We start from the raw sequence: 22,177 nt of genomic DNA, 5'->3' as shown, positions 1-22,177 counted from the left end.
TCTTTGACGTGATATCGTCTGTTATTCGTACTTGATAAATACTACTTCTCGCGCAAGCGATTCGATCACTTTATTATTATCAAACATAAGGTAAAACTTTTTATTCATTGAAAATCTGATTCATCTAATCTTATCTTCATGTGTTACAAGATATCAACTTTCCATTAATTAAATTTTCTTTGCAACACCAAATATAAATACAAATAATAATAGATAACAATTGATTTTGAACTTATCATTTGATTAATGATTATATCTTATCTTTGATTTGATGAAAAACATAAAAAAAACATTTTGTTGCAACATAAGCGCAGATACATTTATATTTTATTAAATCAATACTGCGATTTTTTTTTATCTAGAGATAATAATATATGATTAGTATAAAAAAAAGTCAAATAAAATTAAAGAAAATTATAGCGCCTTATAATAGTAACTTTTATGAATTAAAATATAATAAGTTTTCAAATTTTTTTAGCAAAACATTTATGACATTTTCGACTTTTTATCACATACATATCGATATTTAAAATTTTCTAAGCATTATAGTTTCAATCCAACTTTTTCTTCAAGAGAAAAATTTTTCGATTCTCTTTACTTTGAAAAAAAAAATTTTAATTCTTAATTTTGTATATTTAAAACAGATTTATACAGAAGAACAACAAGTCAATTTGTACCAATCTATGTAGAACTCAAGATTTATTTATTATTTTACGACTAAGGGAATTATTGAAAAAAAGCATTAATATATAACAGCATCCGTACAATTATTTATCGATCATCGATCCAGCCAGCGTCGCGTCACCGGCTCTGCCTCGTCTCGTAGCCCGCACGTCGCACGTGTATTTGCTCATGTGTACGCGCACACGGCGGGGAGCGCGCACGTGTAAATATTTACCGGCGCATGCGCGACTAGCCGGTCCAGGCGCATTCACGTGACCGCGCGCAATATAAAGCGGTGCCGATGCGCCGGCCGGTATTACGGCCGTAGGAGTAGGGCGCGTAGCTTATACCGGTTCCCCGATCGTGGAGGAAAACAGAGGCGTGAGGGGAAACTATATATACGACGATTGTTCGGTCAGGGAAAGTATCGCGCGTGTGGGAGCGATTAGTATCCTCGCGTGACACAGACGCGCTCGTAAAAAACTAGAGAAACTCTTCTCTTCGCGGAGGACAAACTTTATAAAAACCTTCGATCGTGAAACCTTTCGTGATTTGGAAATTTTCACAACGTAACGACTGAATGCGATCGAGGCAGGAAAAATATCAAGCGTTTGTTCGTTTTGACAGGCAAAAGTTTATCGCAAACAGACAAGACGAGCGGGTGTAAACTCTACTCGGATCTCAATTTCGCGGGCCTAAATTTCCTGCAAATCGCCTGTGCCTGCTGTACGCAATGAGTTCGAAAGACGAGTGGGATTATTCCACCCAGAACGGTAATGTATTCTAAATATTTTTCAAAATTTCGCGTCTCTGTTAATATTAATTTTGTGCGTAAAGCACGTATGCTTTTCATTGCGTATCGCATGACTGACATTTATCGAATGAATGAAGTTATTCAAATTCAGTACGATTGTAGAGCAATAATATATAATTATATATAAATGTTATAAATTTCTGAATAGGAATTGTAGATACGGAGAAAATTATTGGAAAAATTTTAGAGAAACAATTTTTTTTTTTTTTTTTTACAAAAATGTAATTTTTCGGCAAAATTTTCACGACACAATTAGGATTAGCACATTGATTATTCTCTCATAAATTGAACGTTGTATTTTGTGGTTTATGTTGTATTAAATGGTTTACGTCGTATGTTATACTTTTGATAAGACCGTATCGAAATTATTGATTGACCACTTTGTCAATCGCCGTACATTCACGACCCATTTGTCATTCAATATGCATATAACCGAGATATTTTTATATTAATATTACAATCATTACATACTAGCTAGCAGCCGCGCTAGCCTGGTACCTAGTTCGCGGGTTGCGATTAACTATGACGGACGAACGCGTTAGTGATAACATTTATCGCCGGAATTAATTGAATTGCAGTTGCGGAAAGCGTGAATAAATTTTATTTTAAAATAGTCGAAACTTTCTTTTCTTAAAAAAAAGAAGAACGTAATGGGGGCATTAATTTCTGCGTTTGTGCTTTAAATAAGCACGTGTAAATATAAACTGTCTAATTAAAATCTCTAATTGCCTGAAAAATATTTTTAAATTAAATAATTTTTCTTTTATTTCGGGCGGCGACAAAATTATTTTTGCCATTTGTTCTTTATCGCGACGCAGTACTGACAAGTTGGGCAATGGTCTCGTTAACTTTTTCATTTTTAACTTTTCGTGTCCTTGCACGTTGTCTTAGGCTGTGCTAAATGCAACAGAAATAACAGAAAATATGTTACACTTGTGACGCACATGTGTGCCCAAATCTTTTTCTTTTCTTAAACTTTTTGTTCTCTTAGAAAAGTTTTCCAAATTGAAATCTTGCAGGATGCTTTATTCTTTATACTTTAATAATCACGTGTCTCACATGCGCATGTTTTTTTCTCCCTAAGACTTTTGTGAATTCTATTGATTAACGCTAATTTTAATTCGTTTATCTTTGAATATCTCGCGTCGAAAGTATATAATCAAGCACGAGGTTTGTTGACAAATTTTCTTTCCCGAAATTTCGAAAAGAAAAGAAAGAGAGAGAAAAATTGCAGTTTTCACTTTCCCATTTTCTCGTCTTTGCGCTCATTTTTGGCGGTCGATTTCAATTCGATTTCCGAATGGCACCGTCACAGGCTCACTGACCTGGGGCCATTGTCTTCTCGCTCGAATGCAGGGCGAACGAGCCGTGCCAAGCGACGGGGGAGAGGTGCTTTCCCCCGTAGCCTTCGTCGAGCACACGAGGGGGCCACACGACTCTCCGCGGGTAAATGAAAATCAATAGTTTTCTTCCGTAGGCCGATGCACCTGTTCCCGCGGAAAGTACAGGCGCGCACGGACACACGTACACGGACGTGCAGCGATACGCACACGAACGCGGGGGGTCGCAGACCCAGTTTCACTTTGTTCCGTCGGGGTTGCCGTGCATGCCCCCGAAACGTCCTTAATCTCGAGTCAATTTGTCAGCGCTATCTTTTCGCCGATTGCAAGAAAGAAAAAGAGAGAGAGAGAGAGAGCGAGAGTGAAGCGCACCGAGTATCGTGATTTGCATGCGTCCCCGGGATCGGCCCGGTGCCAAAAATGAGACGAAAGAGGGGTGTCCCTCGTAGAGGGATGATTAAGTTATTTGACTCCCGCGCGGCTTGGCCGAGGCTCATGTGCGAGGTGCCTCGTTGCTTGAGATTGATCGATGTTTTATTCGATCGTCGTGAATTATATTCGGAAGACAACATCGTTCCCACGATGTTCCGCGATGTAATTGCGGGTTGCCGAGCGGATTGTTTTCCCCGAGAATTTATCTTGCCCCGCGATTTGTAGGCCGAGCGATCCGATCGAGCACCAGTTAATCGACTCTGTCTGCGAAATATTGTATTCTTTCGCTCTTATTTATACATAGATAACTCTTTCAGAGACAGCGATAGGGCGCGAAAGAAAATATTTAAAGGAATAATTCATTTGTAAATTAATTCTTGATTTTGAGTTATCGAGGTCGTTCTCCGTATGTACGAAGTCACGTAACGCACGGTGATCCCCTTATTTGCGTATTCCGCCCGTTTCTCTAACGAGTACCGGAACATCGATTTTGATCGCGCTCGTATAAACGAAGATAGATGTTCCGTCTTATTTAATTAACATATGAGATACCTGCGGGAATGATGCGGGAATATCTTGCTGAATTTACCTACACGATCGATTCGAGAATATTGTGTAATTTATAAGAATCAGAAACGAAAAAAGTCGACGCGCTAAAGCAAATCGTATAATCAAATTGGAGCCGAGATGAGATTTATTTTGGGAGTAAATGGAGGACCGAAACTTTGAAAAATTCATGAAAATTGGTAAGCTTATATAAAAAGGTCTCCGATTGCCATTCGTATATATTATATACTCGTACATGCTACATATCGCGGCGCTTTCTATCGATTTAGGTTGCCACCGAGGCGAATGCGATTTCAATCGAGCCTCATCCGAGATAAAAATAGTAGAAAAGAAAATGTTTTTTATTTTACATTAAAAATAAAAAGACTCCATTTCTCCTCTCGCTTCGGATACGCGGGGCGTATTTGACACCTACGAGCGTAAATTGCAATTTTTATAGATCCTTTCCGCAAGAGGGAACCGCGTAATTTTACAAACGCTTCTTTTATTATTTGCAGAGCTCTCTCGCCCACGAAACGACTTTCGCACTTTCCATGAGAAATTTGCAGCTCGTTACAGATTACAAGATCATACATTTCACTGATCCATTTGCAAGTAACATAAATCGCGCGTTCGAGACACTTGTGTATCTTATAACGCTGTTGTGAGGAATAAATCGGCGGAAAAGAAAGTGCAGGAGACAATCGGGATGTGGAGAAATCACATCTCTTGAACTGCGCAGCGCGGTCAATCGCATCGTCCTTCGGTCGCGATGATTAACTTGCAAATTATCTGCCGACTGATAGCTGCCATTCGCGCTTATTATGCACAAAGGTGAAACCTATACGGTGTACGTGACTGATTTGCCGGTCGCAATTATCAATTCCACAACGAACAGCTTGTTCTTGCTTCTATATTAAATATAATTTAACGTAAATATATATTTAGATTTAACAATATTTAATTTTATATAAATTTATATATATTATTCTCTAGAGATATGTTATATTAAAATATAATTGCCACATATATCTTTCAAAGCATATCGATGAAATAATTATTCGCCCGAATTTCTTTTGAAAAAAAAGGTCGAAGTTTTCGATCAGCGAGACGTAAATATTGTAAGAAGAAAAATTTTTTACTATCAAATACAACGCATTAAGGGGTGGTACACGGGGTGAGGTAAATATGATGTAGCAATTCCACGATAGACATCTAAATATTGCTCGCAATCGTAGGATAACGACGAAGCGTGACAAAACGTGACACCATTCTGTTGTTAAATGACCATCTTTGATATGTAACATATAATATTCGGTTTCCTACTGACTGATGGCCTCAAGATTACAACATTAATAATAATAAAATCGAAAAAAAACATGCACGCGCGTGTGCAAAAGAGTACTAAGCTCCTTGATAGGAAAACATTGTAAAGTCGAAAGAGAAAAAGAGAGAGAGAAAGAGAGAGGAACTTTTTTGTCAAATACATTTACACTGATTTCCGGTTTGTATTCAGCCTCATAATGTTTTTCTGAGACGCGTTGAATCATCAACAAGATTGAACGAACCTTCAAACGAACTATTTGCTACGAGGCCGAAATAGTCACAAGCATTTGAATTGTCACGTCTATCGAAGGCAATATTCATTGTAATTATTCAATGGCGCAAAAAATAGACAAAGCTCTTTGCACGTAAACGCTACGTTGTTAGCAATAATAAACATTAGAGATTAATTAACTATCTCTGATTTATCTCAGAGTATTCTCGTGGCAGTTGCAATCTGCTGATAATCGTCGCTGATTAAGCGTTCGATAAGTAAATATCGAACACCGGTATCTAATATATACTTTCCGAACCGGTTAAGCGGCTGCTGCGGGCGTGTTTTATTGCTATCGCATCTATCCTTCAATAAGAATTCACGTGATGTTGGTCTCAATGTCGTAGACGGTTTTATCATGCTCTTACATTTTACGAATGACTGATTCGTCTCATTCCGCGAAGTTTCTCAATTTTACGAACCATTATGCAAATGTTACTCGTCTATATTTACCGAAATACAAAAAATACTACGATCAAGGACGTCAGCCTGAAAATCCGTACAATGTCTCATTATTTAATATGATTTTATATTGTTATGTAAAAATTAATAATAATTTTTTTTTATTTAACAATAATTTTTTAATACCTGCCCTTTGTATCTTTGATTTCTAATGTCGATGACTTAAATCTCTCTTTCTCTCGAAATTCAATTTTATCTATAACCATGATTTATATTACATATAACATGAAGAAGATGCGATTATTTAATTTAGCGTAATTTCAGTCCCGTGACAATCAATTGGTCGCAAGTCCAAGAGTTATTCGACACGAGTCTTGCAAACACGAGTGCGTTTAGCGATGCACGTTATGTCACACGTCCTCTTAGAATTGTCACGTGCGATCTCATTGAAATGATAATAGCTACAAATATTACAGAAAAATTATCAAGTTGTCTCTTTCTCGTGTTGAGTGATCGACGTCTATTCCAAATCGATGTCTATTTAATTCGCACGACGCGATTTTCGTGGCCATTTCCAACCTTTCGTACGTTAGAACTTGTTCGACATCTAAATTACATCGCAAATAACTCGAGATCGTGGTCTCTGATAAAAAGAGATTAACGTGACGACACTTTACATACATTACTGATAAAAAAACTATAAGATTACTAAAAATAATATGCTTGATTAGCTTTTTCACGTTTGTTATCGAATTTAATATTGATATTTGCAGACGCGTGTTTGTCCTGAATTATTTTAATTGGATACTTTAACACATAACATTTGTTGAAGACATGATAAATTATATAAGTTTGACATATATATATATATAACGTATATTTGCAGCTTGCATGGGTTATCTCTAAGTCATTTATCGCTTTGCTGATGCGTCGTAAAACCAGGAAATGTTATTGCTTCTGCAAATATTTTTCTCGAATTTTTGTACGCGGTAAAAGCAAAACTTTTCAAAGATCGAAGGTGAAAAATATAGACCGAGATTTTGATAAAAGCGAATTTCAATCAATTATCAACATGTGACATATTATATGAAAAAAAGTTTGTTTCGCGCTCGCTAACTTGGCATGCGAGCCTTGTTAATTTATTTGAACGAAAACTCGTATCACTAATTATTCTGCAGTATTATCTTGTTGTTATTATCACGCTGGCACACATGTTTCTCAATGAAAAATTCATATTTACAAAGCACACAAAAGAAGTGAATAATCAGGCGTCTGTTTGGTTTCCGCTTATTATTATCGCCATATCGTAGATTCGCCGGAATTCTTTTCGATCCCGACACTCGTCTGTCGTTTACGTAATAGATTAGTATTAATTCAATTTTCCTCTCCTTTGTCGCAGGACCCAGCACGTGGGTAACGAAATTTCCCATGGCTGCCGGCTCCAGGCAAAGTCCAGTAAACATCGAGACGAAACGAGCGGAATCCGATCACGAGGCTTTAAGTAGCAAGCCGTTGCGTTGGAAGTATCCGGCTACAGCTTCCCGCAAGCTGGTTAATCCAGGTTATTGTTGGCGAGTGGATGCTGCGGGCGAAGGCACATGTGAGTATACATTTTAGATATTTCCCTTTCCCTTTTAGATACACAGAAAAAAAAGAATATTCTTACTTTGACAATATCTTTAGTTTCAAGATGTAAATTTTGAAATGAGATTATATTGCGTAAACAAAGAAAATTTCCCTGGATCAAGACATTTTATATAGTAGTTCAACCAAGAAAAATATATTCTTGTTATTTAAGAATAATTTTCTTGAACGGAGAGGAAAAAATGTTGGATAGAAAATAACACATGTTCAAATCGAGGATTATAATTTTCTTAGAGTTAACGTAATTATTTTATTCTTGAAATGACAACTGTAGTATTGAAATAAGATTATAATATTGTTGAAATTTAAGATTTTTAAATTCTTCTTTTAAGAAGATTATAAATTGTTCATATGAATATATAAGTTTTGATTTGACACTTACTTTTTTCTGTATATTTGCCTTTTTCTCCTTCTATTTTTTTATTTATTTATTTTTATATAATCTCTTTCCTCCTTGAAAAAAAAATGCATCACGGCTTTTTTTCATTGTCATGTAAAAAATCGTGCCTGAGACTCTCGCTGTAGCTGTCATTGTAACAATACATATATTTAATGACAATCGGTGGCGGAAGTTTTTTCGTTTCCGCCAGGATCGAAAATCTAAATTGCAGCTCGAATGCGTAAATGAAAATGCAACGTGTTGCGAAATCGGTGCAGCGCCGCTCATCCATCCAAGTCCAAATGGTGATCCAGAATAATTTTAGATGGTTGTTTACGATATACGGCCTCGCGTTCCATCTTAAGCTTCGCATCTATAAACATTTAACGCGTTGCCAGCGATGCCGAACGCGGTTTTTACTCATTGTTATAGTCGTCACTTAATCGGAGCAACCTGTATGAGAGAAGCGTGTTTTCTTTCTCTCGAACATAAACGACTTACGTAAGAAAATGCTTTTTATTAATTTCGTGCATCATGCATGAGCCTTACGTAAGAAACGAGAGCTACGGTTCGCGGCACGATTCGTTTTGTCGCGATATATCAAGGCCCGTCTGCATTCCGTCGTTATGGGTATTTGCAAAAAAAAAAAAAAAAAAAAAAAAAAAAAAAACGCAGATGCAGACGCAGAATCGACGTATCATCACACGCAAGGTACATACACGCAGCCGCAAATCAACCGCACGCAACGAGATGAGCTGAAGGCCCCGTCTACGTAGATGGTCGCAATTCGCGGACGCGGACGCGAACGCAGAACGTCATGTCATCGCACGCAGATACAAATCAACCGCACGCGACAGATTGCGACGACTCATCATCCACCGCAAGCGTGGTCATCTCTCGGAATTCTTTTATCTTTTATAATTTTACAATTCGGACCTTGCAACGTAAGACGAAACAGTCTTGCGGCATTCTCTGCGTTTTGCAAATAGACCTCAGATTATTTTGAAAATACGATGAAGAGGGAATAGTATATCGCTCGCATAAATAACGGTCGTAAAATACGGGCGCGCGTGTACAGATGGATATATATATATTCTACTTGGTATATCGTTTTAACGAAGGCTCCTCACTGTCGACTTCGTGCCACTTAGAGAGGGCTTTTACCTTCGCTCCGAGTGCTCGGGGCGTATTCGAAATGAGGACGACCGTGCGCCGTGGCGTATTATGTGCGATGTATTCATATGTGGCACGAAGCGGCGCGGTGCTCTATAAGGCAATATGTGACACAGAACAATCGGTGGGATAGGATGTCGATAAAAGGAATTACGACCTGGCCAAGTCGGCCAAGAATTCTCATTATCTTCCGCGAGTGAAGAAATTCCGAGGGGAATCTGATTCATATAAGGAAATTATTAACATTGTTACATTTGACAGATAGAGGAATAAGTTTCTGTTATAAAACAGTTTCTTTTTTTTTTTTTTTTTTCAAAGGTTTAAAATTACAATGTTTGCTCCCGCTGCACATGGGGAATAATTTTAGATTTCCCACTGTACTCTCGGAGAATCTCCGCGGTTTTTGGCGCGGTAAATTTTCCGCAAACACCATTTATCACAGTCGAGGCGCGACAAAATGCGTCGCGACGCGTCTCATTCGCACGATTCGCCAACGCAAATGAGTAATATAGACGATAACAACGATCCTCTCTCGTTATAGCCCCCGTGCAACCCACGTAGTTTGGCTGATCAAGCGTATCCTGTATAATAGAGCGGTCTGTAAACGAGAGTCCGCACGACTGACGCTTCGCTAAAAGCGTGCTCGAATATTTTCACATTTTGCTTAAAAGCTCTAATCTTTACACAAATCCTCTACTTAATTATTCCTATTTTTTATAACCATGTATTATAAGAAATTTCTTGGATTTTTGTCGCCAGTTTTGAGCGGCGGACCGCTGATGGACGACGTCTACAAACTAGAGCAGTACCACTGTCACTGGGGATGCAGCGATTCCAGGGGATCCGAACACACGGTGGACGGGCAGGCTTTTGCCGGAGAGGTAGAGTATAAATTATTCCATTGAGAGCGTTCAAACTTTCGATGTGTGATTAAGTTCCTGTTAGACCCGCCCTCTCAATAAATTTATAAGGCAATGAGGAATATTAATTACATTATCTCACTTTTATGTTATTTATTCGCATACTTAATAGCGTACGTCAAAGTACCTTATTTGTAATTCAGCCACGTTGAGAGCATGATTCACTGTCATAGCTCGCTATCATTCGTAGCGAGCTATGACAGTGTCGACCTTGTCCAAGAGTCGCCATGTGCGATTTATTAGCGTGATCATTTTCCTTAAGACACACCGAAGCTCCAGTTTTATCGATGATTCGTAAATGTACGAGTAATGAAACGGATAATTTTCCAATGAGAGAATAAAAAAAATTTTATTTACCTCGAATATAAAAACTGCGCATAAAGACGCTACTTATGGACGTTGTTACTCGGATATAATGATATAATTATGCGACCATTATTTGTCTTATAAATAGAACGCTATTATTGTCAGTACGTCACATTGATAAATACGCCAGCTTTGTGTCAAAGATCTTTCTACGCTCTGGCAACTGCGTGGACTTAAAGCTGCATATCGAGTTACGAGTGCGAAGAAGCGAAACAACAAACGCACTCGGAGTGGAAACAATAATTGGCGTTATCATTGAAACTACCACTTGCGTGGCTGAATGAGATAACGAGACCAGCGTGTCCACCTGCGAGCATCGAGAGAACTCTCATAAACGAACAAACACCGGATCGTAAAAAAGGATGTTGATAATTAACTGAGAAAAAACTGCGCATTTCCTGAACACATTTCCGCAATGGACTTTATCTTCATCGCGGGAATTTTTTTTTGAAAGTTCCCTACAATGTGTTTTAGTTCGGGTATTTCGTGCAAAATTGCAGTTGCACATTTCGATTATGCAACCGTCTATGCAACAGTGTGTTTGCAATCTTTCACAAATAGTCAACTTCAACTATTGACCCTGCGATCAAGAAAATATTAATCATTGATAATGCGTGGAAAGTTTCTTTATCAATGGAAGCGATAAAGAAGCATTTGAGACTCTCTTCTCGAACAATCCTTGGGATTTCTTTGGAAATTTCCACCTGCGCCATTTAACATCGATGACTTTCAGACAAGCTCGATGTTAATTAAACGAATCAAACTCATTAGCGAGTCAATTGGCGATCGCGATAAGTTTGCATTCGATCGCTGTCCACGTCCGTCTTCCATGCACTTAGAACGGATGCACAGACGAGTATAATCTTTCCTGTCCCGGACGCGCGCTTATGGCGTTCGCTTTATCAAAAAAAATTCTACGCGACGATATATCTCGTGACGATCCGGGAAACCGGGTCGATCGGATTTCCGTGGAATTTCAACGTCCAGTTACCGAACCGCTTACATCATTCTCCTAACGACCATCCCTCGGATGCAATTATCATTTATACCGATGTAAAATTTTTTGTTGTATGCATCATTCGACAAAAAGTGACAGTAGAATAATTAAAATTGAAAGGGGACATTGGATCCAAGCGAGATAATACATCATTAATAATCATCAGTGTTCTTTGCCGATACAATAGTATAGAAAATGACATTCCATAATTGATTGTTTAAAGAGATGATTAAACACTTGTTATGTATCCAGTCGATCTGTCTTTTCGCTCCTCCCAGTTGATTGTCCGCTATTAAATTTAATACGCGTAATTTAGATTCATTAGAAAATGCTGTTTGTTTCAGCTTCATCTGGTGCACTGGAACACTAGCAAGTACAAGACTTTCGGCGAAGCTGCGAAAGCTTCTGATGGTCTGGCCGTCCTGGGGGTCTTTCTTAAGGTTGGTAGTGTAATATACAGTTTGAATAATCGAGCGTAAATTGGAGAAATTTTTTTTTATTCAAAATGAAATTTTTTTCTTACTGTAGTGTAATCAATCTATCTATTTTATATTTATATTATAGAAAAATATTTATTCATTTATATTTATATTATAAAAAATATTAATTTACATCTATCAAATATGTGGTACATATATTTATCCACGTCAAATATTTATGTAAACGTCGAATGCAAACGAACGATACGCGCGGAAGCCGCACCTCATTTTACAAGGGATTCTAATTCGTTTACGTCAGGTCATGTATTTACAGTTACTTAAGCTTTTACACAAGACAAACGAATCGCATAAACAAAATCCATAATCGTTGTGTTGGAGGTATTATCACCGTCGAATGGTTGATTATGTAAATACGCGAGAGACCTCCGGGGACAATAATTATACAGTTGTATCGAGCACAAGATACGTATATGTTTCTGTCAAGCACAAGACTAGCGACGTCCGTTATCATTTGCGACAGAGAGAATACTTCTTGATACGACGATTATCTTCTTCCGCTTTGCATGATATTTTGGGTTGATTTCCCGTGGAAAGAGGTCGCGATGTATCCATGGCGATAGAAAATTAATTAATTAATTATAAATATGAAAAAAAAGAATTAATTCACGCATAAATAAATGTTTTTTTATTTAAAACGCGGAAATAGACGCGTAAACGTCAAGACACAAAAAAACTCGCCGACGTTTCTGTTTATCGCGAAGTACCGTGATTATCTCTTACGTAACGTTACACTGCAGTTTCGTGATACATTAAAGTCGCGCGTGAGGAACGTACGTATCGTGAGGAAATTTATGCGCCACGTGTAACAGCGACAACGTGTCAGACAATTCGAAAAATGTCATTGCGCAATCGATAATAATCAACGTCGGCTCAATGTCGAGCGTTTTTACAGCTCCTCCTATATTTATGTTGCTCAAACTGCTGGAAAATTTCCTAAACATTATCTCTCGCTTAAAATATTCAGGAATCAGATAAATCAACATACTAAGTCCGTTGTAATTTGTTAAACTTCTTATCGAATCACATATTTGAGGATTATCTCGAATCTACGCGTTTCGTGAAATTTATCCTCAATTTGTCATAAATTGAGGATAAATTTCACGAAACGCGTAGATTCGAGACACATTACGTAGCTATAATTCTCTCTTAAATTATATTTGATATATCTAATAACATTTTTATATCGTACATATTATGTTAATCTATTTTTTGCTCTAATCATAGTTTCAGTTTCTTCATAAATTCTCCTCAATCTCCATATCAGACCCTTACTCACTTCTTTCATCTCCATTATTTCCCATAGTTTTCTCCCGTTTACATTATCAAACGCTGCCTTTAGATTTATAAATAATACAAATACCTTTCTCTTCTTTTATTTTTTTCTTTATTTCTTTGCACAATATGACAAAACATATCTTATCCATTAGTTGAGCGCTCTTTTTAAATTTTAGATGCTTGACCTTCTGATAATAATTTTTTTTCTTTCATTTCTCGTTTCAGTCTATTCTTTAAAATTTCAGCATTATATGTTGAACAAAAAAGCGAGATTCTTCTGTAATTTTTCATATTCTTCGATTTTTCTCTTTTATGTAATGAAACGATTATACTTTTCCTCCATTTGATATTTTTCCTTCTGTCCATATTCTTCGTATCACCTCTATTAGTCATGTTTTTAAGCGGTTCCCCTCCCCCCAGCAAATAACAATGTCCCCATAAATATGCCATCTCTCCCAGCTACTTTCTTTATTTTCATCTTTTTAACCGTATATTTTCTCATCTTCCAAATCTTCTTCCCATTCTTTTTTTCTTCTATCCCTTTGATCCTTTCTTTTTCTTTGTTTATCTCCACTTCTTCTAGTAATCTCATAATGCACTATGCCTTCCCCACTCTTCCATGCCTTCTTTTTCTTCTTATTTATAAACTCTTAAATCTCCACTTCATTTTTTAAATTCCTCAATTTCTTTTCTTCTTCTTGCCTTTTTCTTTTCTCTACTTTTTTCCGTTTCTTCTCTAGAAATTCTTTTATTATTATTATTATTTTATTATTTTATTATTTATTCTTATGTTAATCCTTACCTTTCGGCTTAGGATGGCTTCCCGCTTACATGTTTTACGTATTTCCATATAACCAGTTCACATCTTGAATTCTATAAACTATACGCTTACTAATTCTACCAAATCTAATCCAAATATATCCCAATATATCCCATAAAATATAATAAACTAAACTGAAATGAACTAAATAACTCTATAAAAATATAGAAAACATAATAAATATAATATATATATATATATATAAACATCTAAATACATAACTATATAATCTATAATGTCTTGAAACAAAACCTGTCAATCTATTTTTATCCAGAATTTTAAGTTAAACCCAAAATCAAAATTACAATTAAACTTAGAAATTTTTTTATTGTTATCTTTTTCTATGTTCTATAAACTCTTGCTTCGTATCTTTATTTTTCCTACTGTCTGTATATTTTCTTGATCTTTGTATTATGTATGTATTATATCATTTAAAAACGTTTTGGAAACGACCTTTCTTCAGAAAAAACGTTGAGACATTAATAATTTGCGAGTTACACAAGAACAGTTTTTCAGACATTACACTTTTTATGAAGAAAGTTAAAAGATTACCAAAGCTTACATTCTTCAGTTAAGTTCAAGTAAAGTTTAATAGAATTTTAATTTAAGGCTTATTGTTAGTTATAAAGATATATGATGACAAAATATGATTGAGAATTGAAAAATTGAAAAATTGAAAAAAAATAATGATCTCCCTCGAGATTTTCGCTGAGAAAAAATCATTTTCAAATAATTTCAATTTCAAAAATCTGCCCATAAGCAGATGATACGGTGACTCTGCTGAACCGCAAAAAAAAAATTGAAAATGAATTGTTTCTTTCAGCGAGAGCGATGTCGTTAAATCTTGTTTCGTCTTATGAAACTCTCAGTTGTTTATCAAAATATCTTTGCAATTTTTTTGCTCGCAGGTCGGCAAGCCCCATGAAGAAATGGACAAAATCGCGCGCCTGCTGCCGTACGTCTCGCACAAGGACGAGGTCGTAGAAATTACGGAACCTATTGACCCTGGTAAACTCCTTCCCGGTAAGTCGACATCGCACGATGCAATTTAGTGAATTGTCTCTTTGATCAGATATTCTGTCTATTCGTAATACATAGTGCCCATGATCTATGTCCTTGATGTTTCTCTTGCAATATTCAATCGTACCGTTGTTTGAACTTGTTTACGAAAGTCAATTCAATGATAGTTCGTAATATGTGTAATGGTCCTGATTTATACTAATCAATTAATTCGGGGCAAGAAAATTACGAAATCAAGTTGAAATAATTTCCATTTCCTCTAATTAATTCATACATATCTTTATATACACTTATAATTAACTTGTAATTAACTCCCTTAAATTGTATCAGTGAAAATGTCATTAAATAAAGATTTCAACAAAGATAATTATTTATATAAATTAATATATTTATTTAAATTTAAAATAAGTTTAATTAATTAATTGATAAAATTTAAATTTAGAGTTACATGCATATTATTTATTTACTCTTAAATTCGATAAATCCACAAAAAAATTAATAAGTTTGACTCTTGTTAAAAAACTAACAATGAAATATTTCTTTAACAAAATTGCTATTTGTGAATTATCATATATATAATATTATGATATGTATAATGTATTTTAAAACATCACTAATTAAAAGTCACTAAAATTAATTTTTCAAGTCAGATTTCACTGATTTCATTTAAGAGAGTTAACAATACTAAAATAACAAAACAATCAAGACTATCCCCGAAGCATTTATGCTCTCTGTCACGGTAGCTGTAAACATGTCATTTTTAATGAGATGTGTGCCTCCGCATTACTAACGAAGTTTCTCCCGCATTTACGCGCTCGCGCCACGCAGTGCGTGGCGGACGGGCCGGCACGCAGAGATGCGTGAACCCGTGCATGCGCTGGGCCGACCGAATCATACCACGCCACGAGAATAAATGGGACTTCCAAGGTTCGTATCGCCTTGGACTAGAGAGAAGGCGTTGATATGAGAGAAAAAGATACTGCGCGTCCCTCGCTTCTTTTCGCAGCATCGCCTCTCTCGATCAAGCTTCACGGTTATTTTCAAGCAGCCGATTTTCCGAAGCCCTGCATGTCAATGCACCACCGGTCGAGTGGAGAGATGGACGCATGTTAGGATTCATAATAATCGATATTTCTTTTCACGCTCCACAAGATAAAGAGATAAAGAGACGTATTTGTCACCTAAAGAGGAGCGTTTCTTGCAAGACATATATTTCTTTATGAATTTTTGCCGGTGATTTATTAACATTTTTAGTTTGTGTATAATATACGTGTGTTTATCTATACAAACTGAATAGCACATTATATATATATATATGTGTGTGTTGTCTTAATGCAACTTAATCTTGAGTAAAGTGCACCGAACGTTCTTTATATTTAGCAAGTGACACAATATTATATTTGCATGTTTTATATTCCAAATGTTTTTACGTGTATAGATCTTTATCCAGATACCTATTATGTTTGACGTCCTCGTTAATGTTACTTGTGAATATTATTTCGGAGAAATGTCTCTCGAATGACACTGGAAGCTATGACGACAATGAAAGGCACCCATACGAAAAAATATTGCTTTGTCAGAGACTATTATGTTAATCAAATTATATAATTTTATTCTCGACACAGTTTCTTTCCTTATTAACTTTGATTCATACATATGTGGGAGAAATATTTCCGTAACTCGAAACAATATTACAATGAGAGAATCAATCTTGAGATATGTATTTCTAAATTAAATTCAATATTAGTCATTTTAAAATTAATTTTGTTACATCACGTTGGAATATATAAATTAGCATTTTACAACGTTACATATTTTATTTTTGTCGCGCTAAAACCTTAAACGGCACGTTATTGATATAATCATCTTGATACACATCTGTACGTTTCTTTATCACATATCGCTTTAATTATCAGCTTAAAAAGTTGATTGCTTTAATTAGTTTTCGCACGTGAAAAATAATTTTAAAATTTCTTTATTCTCCTGGTTCAGACGATAACGGCTACTGGACGTACTTGGGCTCGCTGACGACGCCGCCGTGTAACGAGAGCGTCACTTGGATCCTCTTCAAAAAGTACATCGAGGTGTCCCATCATCAGTTGAACATTTTCCGCAATCTGCGAAAGTTTCCACGTGGCGAGGAGTGTCCGTGTCACGAGAATCATGGCGCGGTAAGCTTTCGCAACTTTTTCCTATTCGTCTTTCATCGAAACTTTTCACGTAAGACAACACCTGTCCTTATCTAATATTTCCAATGATTTTCGTATCGCTTCCCACACGTTCTCCCGCGCTTCCTCTCCTCGTTTGATAAATGAACGGCGATGAATGGCCGATGAACGTGACGGCGAACGCCTCTGCGGCGCCGCGATTACCATTTTCCAGCCGCGAGATACATATCTCGTTTTTCTTCCTTCTCCTTTTTCTCCGCCCGATATATACACGAAACTACCGAGTTGGACGAGCTGTATGATGTGGTTATTTTTAGGCGTCCGCAGGACGTCGACGACCGCGACACGTCGTCTCGGCGACGGAGCGGGAAGCGAGAATGTATTTCGAATCGATCAAGACACGCCTTCGTTTTTAACACCGATCTTTTTCTTCTCTGTCCTCCCTTGCAGGTGATCAACAACTTCCGCCCACCGATGCCGCTGGGAAATCGCGTCTTGCGGGAGTGCGGTAGCTTCTAAGGTTTGTCTCTCTTCCTCTGGGGAATAAAAAAGGGATGAGAGTAAAGGAGAGGGCAAGGATGATCATCAAGCTCCTCTTCGTTTTTTGCGGATCATCGACCTCAAAGTGACTAATACAGTCGCTATCAAAACGACAGCGTTCAACGTGCCTTTGGATTAATCAACGAATATACTCGCGTTAAGTTTCGCGAGATCCTAGCCTTCGTTGTTTCCTAATTAAGTCGCACGTAATCGATTTGCTTGTACTGAGAGAGCAAACTTTCGCAGCGAGAAAAAATTCCTCTCATTCTACGGAAATAAATTAAGAATATTTGATTAGCTTTAGCTCTCTTACAAGCTCGACGTACATTATTTTACACGATTACGCGATAAGTTATAGATTTTAGAGTAGAATTGACACCATTATTGAACGTATCTCGGAACCATCCTTTGTGCAATATATCGTAAAATAGAAGCGCTGTTTATATAAAAATCGCATTAAATTCTTCTTTACAAAAATGTCAAACATCAATGTCCACGTAAAATACATCTTGCATAGATGTGCGCGCTACTCGTCGAAATACTAATTTTAAATACAAGTTAAGTACATCTCTGACCAATCAGATGTTCTTTGACGGTGAGGATACAAGACATTAAGAAGACTTAAAAAGTATCTTAAAAAAGATACTTTTGTTACGCAATAAAAGGTAATTAATGAATCTTTTTGGTATATCTCTATAGTAGTGAAAATCATCGATTGAACCTTCTGCGTATTAGAACATATTTTCGCGTCCCTAAACCAGCCGAAATAAAATGAACAATATAGTTATCATTAATTCAAAAACTCTTTAATTCGATTGAAAGATGATTGGTTTTTTTTTTTTTTTTTTTTTTTTTTTTTTTAAGAAAAGCAATTATCTGAAACCGCTCGTGTATCAGGTGAATCTTTGACAGGGAGCGTCACGGTCAGGGACATCGTGTATAGCAGCCATTAATAAGCGTGCATGTAGACAATTTCATTTTAATTCAAGTGCAATTATACAAGTGAAACGCGTTGTAGAACAACAAGCGTCTGCTTTTCTCGCCTTGGGAAATGTAGCTTTCTCGTTAATTAGAAACTGTCGCTTGTGTAACACTTGCGCGGCTACGAAAAGAAACGAGGAACATGCCTACGCGTAAAGTACATAGATACGCAACATTTCGCGATAGGGGATAAGACGGGGCACACAAGTAATTGCGATATTGCTCGCCGCAATACCTCTCATTACATCGCCACACACGTTTAAATTAATATACAATAATGGCAAGGTGTAATTTTTAGATGTATGTCCGCGATAAAATCAAATTCTGTTCGATCTCGATCCGTCCCCGAGGCCACTCATCGACCAGATCCGCTTCCGCAAAACCGGCACGACGTGCCACGGGTACAATGATCCACGTGTATGGATGTGACATTGAACAAATAGCCGTCGTTTATGACGTCGTATCTATATTATAAAACGGCGCGTATGATTGCTGACGCGCGAGAAATGTAAGACCCGAAGGTATTGTACGACTCTCCATTCACAAGCGTGCTTGTGTATATAGACTCTACGTTTTACGAGAGTAAATCCGACATAATTGCATTGCACAAGGTTTATTGCACGCGCATCACTGATGCAACAAGTGAGATGCTGATGCCGCTGTCACAGCGGCTTTTATCGCCGATGTGACTTTAATGTGTGTAGCAACAGGTGACAATTGGTATGCAACACAGATGTCGAAGGGATGAGATAATTTTTCCCTAAAAGTTTTTGCCGATTCAAAGTTCCTCTCAGATAGAATGACGTAAAATATACACATATATTTTATGTATAAATATATTAATTTTATCTTAAATTTTTTTTCAATCATCTCTCCAATAATATAATGTATACTTTAGCTTAACGCGAGAAAAATAATTTACAGATTTAAAAAAATTGACTATTAAAATAATTCTGGGTTACAAGTTACATTACTCTCAAGCGTCAACAAACAGTTATTTAAAATAGACGATAGCTATATACTTGTTTAGATATATTTTACTTTGTGCCATACATTGGCGAACTTTATACATTATAATGTGCTACTTTGTGCGATATATATATTAAATACATCATTATTATGCTGACCATTTTTAACACTTTATCGTACATATTCTCAGGAATTGCTGTTTGTTATATAATATTTCTGTAAAATACATACGTCTTCTCTTTCATCATCGCGTCGCGTCGATTTTTGCTCGTTTACTAGATTTTTATTAGATGCATGTACGCAGATATTCTAATTATTGTTGGTGATGTAAAATATAATATATTATATATATATATATATATATTTCGTAGCCTGGATTGTGATAAAGGAAGAAAATAAAGGACCGTTTCGTTTATTCTTTTACGGCAATATTTGAGGCTACTCTTCATTATTTTCCATATGAATAATCCAGCGAAATGCAAAAAATAACTCTGGAAAAACTATACACTTTTAGTAGGAGATGACTTTGTAACGTATGAAAGGATACAAGGCTAGCAACCGCTAATGCTCGTACCTGGCTTTAATATCCGCCGTCGGTTGAGACCAGTTTCAGGGACGCGAGAAGGAAAACCTGTGTACAGAAGAAGGCACGATGTAACGATACATGGAATGATCGAGGAGAGGCCTTCCTTGATACGCCCCCGAGTTACGTCTTGCATCAATGACACCGAAATGGTACAATCACGCACGTTCGCGTGCGAATTAAAATTGAACACATAAAAAAATTGATTTAAAAATAAAATTCTATCATCCCGCGTTTGTTTCCATATTATTCATCCAAAGCCTTGAATATTAACGCGATTATGTAATTCTCATCTTTTTTCCCCCTCATATTAAGCTGGTGAATCTTTATATGATTGTCATTCGCGAACCTCCGCGTCGAGATCTCGAGTTATGGAGTCGTGCGTTGGCTCGACTCTTTCACGAGGTCTCTCCTCAGAACCGGTCAGTGCACGTCTGGCATTGCATGTGCATCGCTGAAATTACTCCCTCAAAGGTCGAACATATTTAGACTCGCGTTAGGCTAGAGTAATATTTCGAATAACTGAGATATTAATAATTTTTATATCATTGTTTTCCAATTCGATTTTCATATTTCGTTGACTTTGATTTTGTATAACGCTGGCCAAATTTGTATAGACAAACTTCTATTAACGTTAGAATTATGAAATAACATAAGATCACGAGAGGCAAAATTCACGGCAGAATTTAATGGATGCTGCAGCTGATGCTAACGAGTTCAAAAGTGTTAGTACTGTTAATTTCCTATTCCGCTAGCCATCCTCTCTCATCGCGTTTACCGCATTTAAATGCCACATTGTGCGTAAATTGCCGGGACTAGGAAGTAATTGGACGTCAATTGTCAACCGTTAGGAAGATAAGAAAAGCGTTTAGCAATTTACAATTAGTTAATGGATGTTAACGACGTTTTCAACACAAAATGAAAGAGACGTTATGTCATTTTTGCATTTTGCGATTATTACATTTAAATTTAAACCCATAACTGTATGCATATACCTGCTAGTACTGTACATATTTTTTTCTTGTAATAAAAAATTAGCATGAAATAAATTATCTCCAAGTTTACGCACTTATTGCGTAATCAGCTGCATCGCCAGAGATTAATGTTAGAGTGCAACGTTGAAAATATTTTTAATTAATTTATAAACTCCGCAGAGTAAAAATCTCTCTCTCTCTCTCAGTCCACAATATTATATTTACAATAAAAGTTAATAGATTAATCCCCGTATGTATTAAGATGTGTAGTAACTAAAGGATTTCTTGCCATGATAATTATATTTTTATTTAATTACACATTGATCCAGAATCATTATGACTACGAGTTTCTCATATTTTTACAGAAATTCAATTTATGAAACATGGATAGATCAGAATTTTAAAATCAACTGTTGATAACTGGCGACCATCAATCGATTACAGTTATCGTCAAGAGATAATTTACAATTTATATTTTTTTACAATCAGAGAAAGGCAGTTGTAAAAAAATATTTACTACTATTTATATTAATATATTTATTAATTATATATATTTATAATTTATTCTAATACATAATTATTTTTGTGCTACATGTAATTTATCGTATAATAAAATTTATGCATTCCAAATGATTCACGTGGATCATTCGGAAAATTATCATTACACGGAAATGTAATTGTCAAACGGAGTTGAGCCAACTCATCCTAATGGAAGTTTATTATTTCATAGTTATTATTACATACAATTCGTCATATTATAGATTGTTACTCAAATATAACACAAATAAAAAAAAAAAAAATTAGTCGATAAGAATTATTAACTCATTCGAATGAAATCATCGTCTAAGAATGATAATGACTGTATGCCATTTGTTGTTTGTTCCATGTGATATTTATAAGCGCTTAATAATAATTTGCCAGCACTATCAATATCATTTAAAATTTAAAAAAATAAACCGCAATGTCCCCCCTTTTCTCACGCGTGAATTTTATTAACTTATGATTTTTTTTATCACGCAAGCGTAAGGCGCACATAAAATGTCTATTACGATCGGGAAGCGAGAGATAATGTCA

The 22,177-nt window shown here is 36.2% G+C and overlaps 1 protein-coding gene across 1 annotated transcript; it reads left to right on the top strand.

The window, feature by feature from the left end:
- The first annotated feature begins 993 nt into the window (after positions 1–993).
- Cah1 (carbonic anhydrase 2) lies at positions 994–18,450 on the top strand. Its single transcript, XM_072889592.1, has 7 exons — positions 994–1,436; positions 7,194–7,394; positions 9,750–9,871; positions 11,618–11,713; positions 14,777–14,891; positions 16,881–17,059; positions 17,507–18,450. The coding sequence occupies exons 1-7, from the start codon at positions 1,397–1,399 to the stop codon at positions 17,573–17,575; spliced, it is 822 nt and encodes a 273-aa protein (XP_072745693.1). The 5' UTR covers positions 994–1,396; the 3' UTR covers positions 17,576–18,450.
- The last annotated feature ends 3,727 nt before the right edge of the window (positions 18,451–22,177 follow it).

The sequence above is a fragment of the Anoplolepis gracilipes genome, chromosome 4, assembly GCF_047496725.1.
Source record: "Anoplolepis gracilipes chromosome 4, ASM4749672v1, whole genome shotgun sequence".
In the NCBI taxonomy this organism is placed as follows: Eukaryota; Metazoa; Arthropoda; class Insecta; order Hymenoptera; family Formicidae; genus Anoplolepis; species Anoplolepis gracilipes.
The sequence above is the reverse complement of the archived record's forward strand: the minus strand, read 5'-3'. Positions and strand labels throughout refer to the sequence as shown.

Bases quoted from the DNA above. Each gene is read 5' to 3' on its own strand.
- Cah1 (XM_072889592.1), top strand. From the start codon at position 1,397: ATGAGTTCGAAAGACGAGTGGGATTATTCCACCCAGAACG. The intron at 1,437-7,193 runs GTAATGTATTCT...CCTTTGTCGCAG, and splicing joins GGATTATTCCACCCAGAACG to GACCCAGCACGTGGGTAACG. The intron at 7,395-9,749 runs GTGAGTATACAT...TTTTGTCGCCAG, and splicing joins TGCTGCGGGCGAAGGCACAT to TTTTGAGCGGCGGACCGCTG.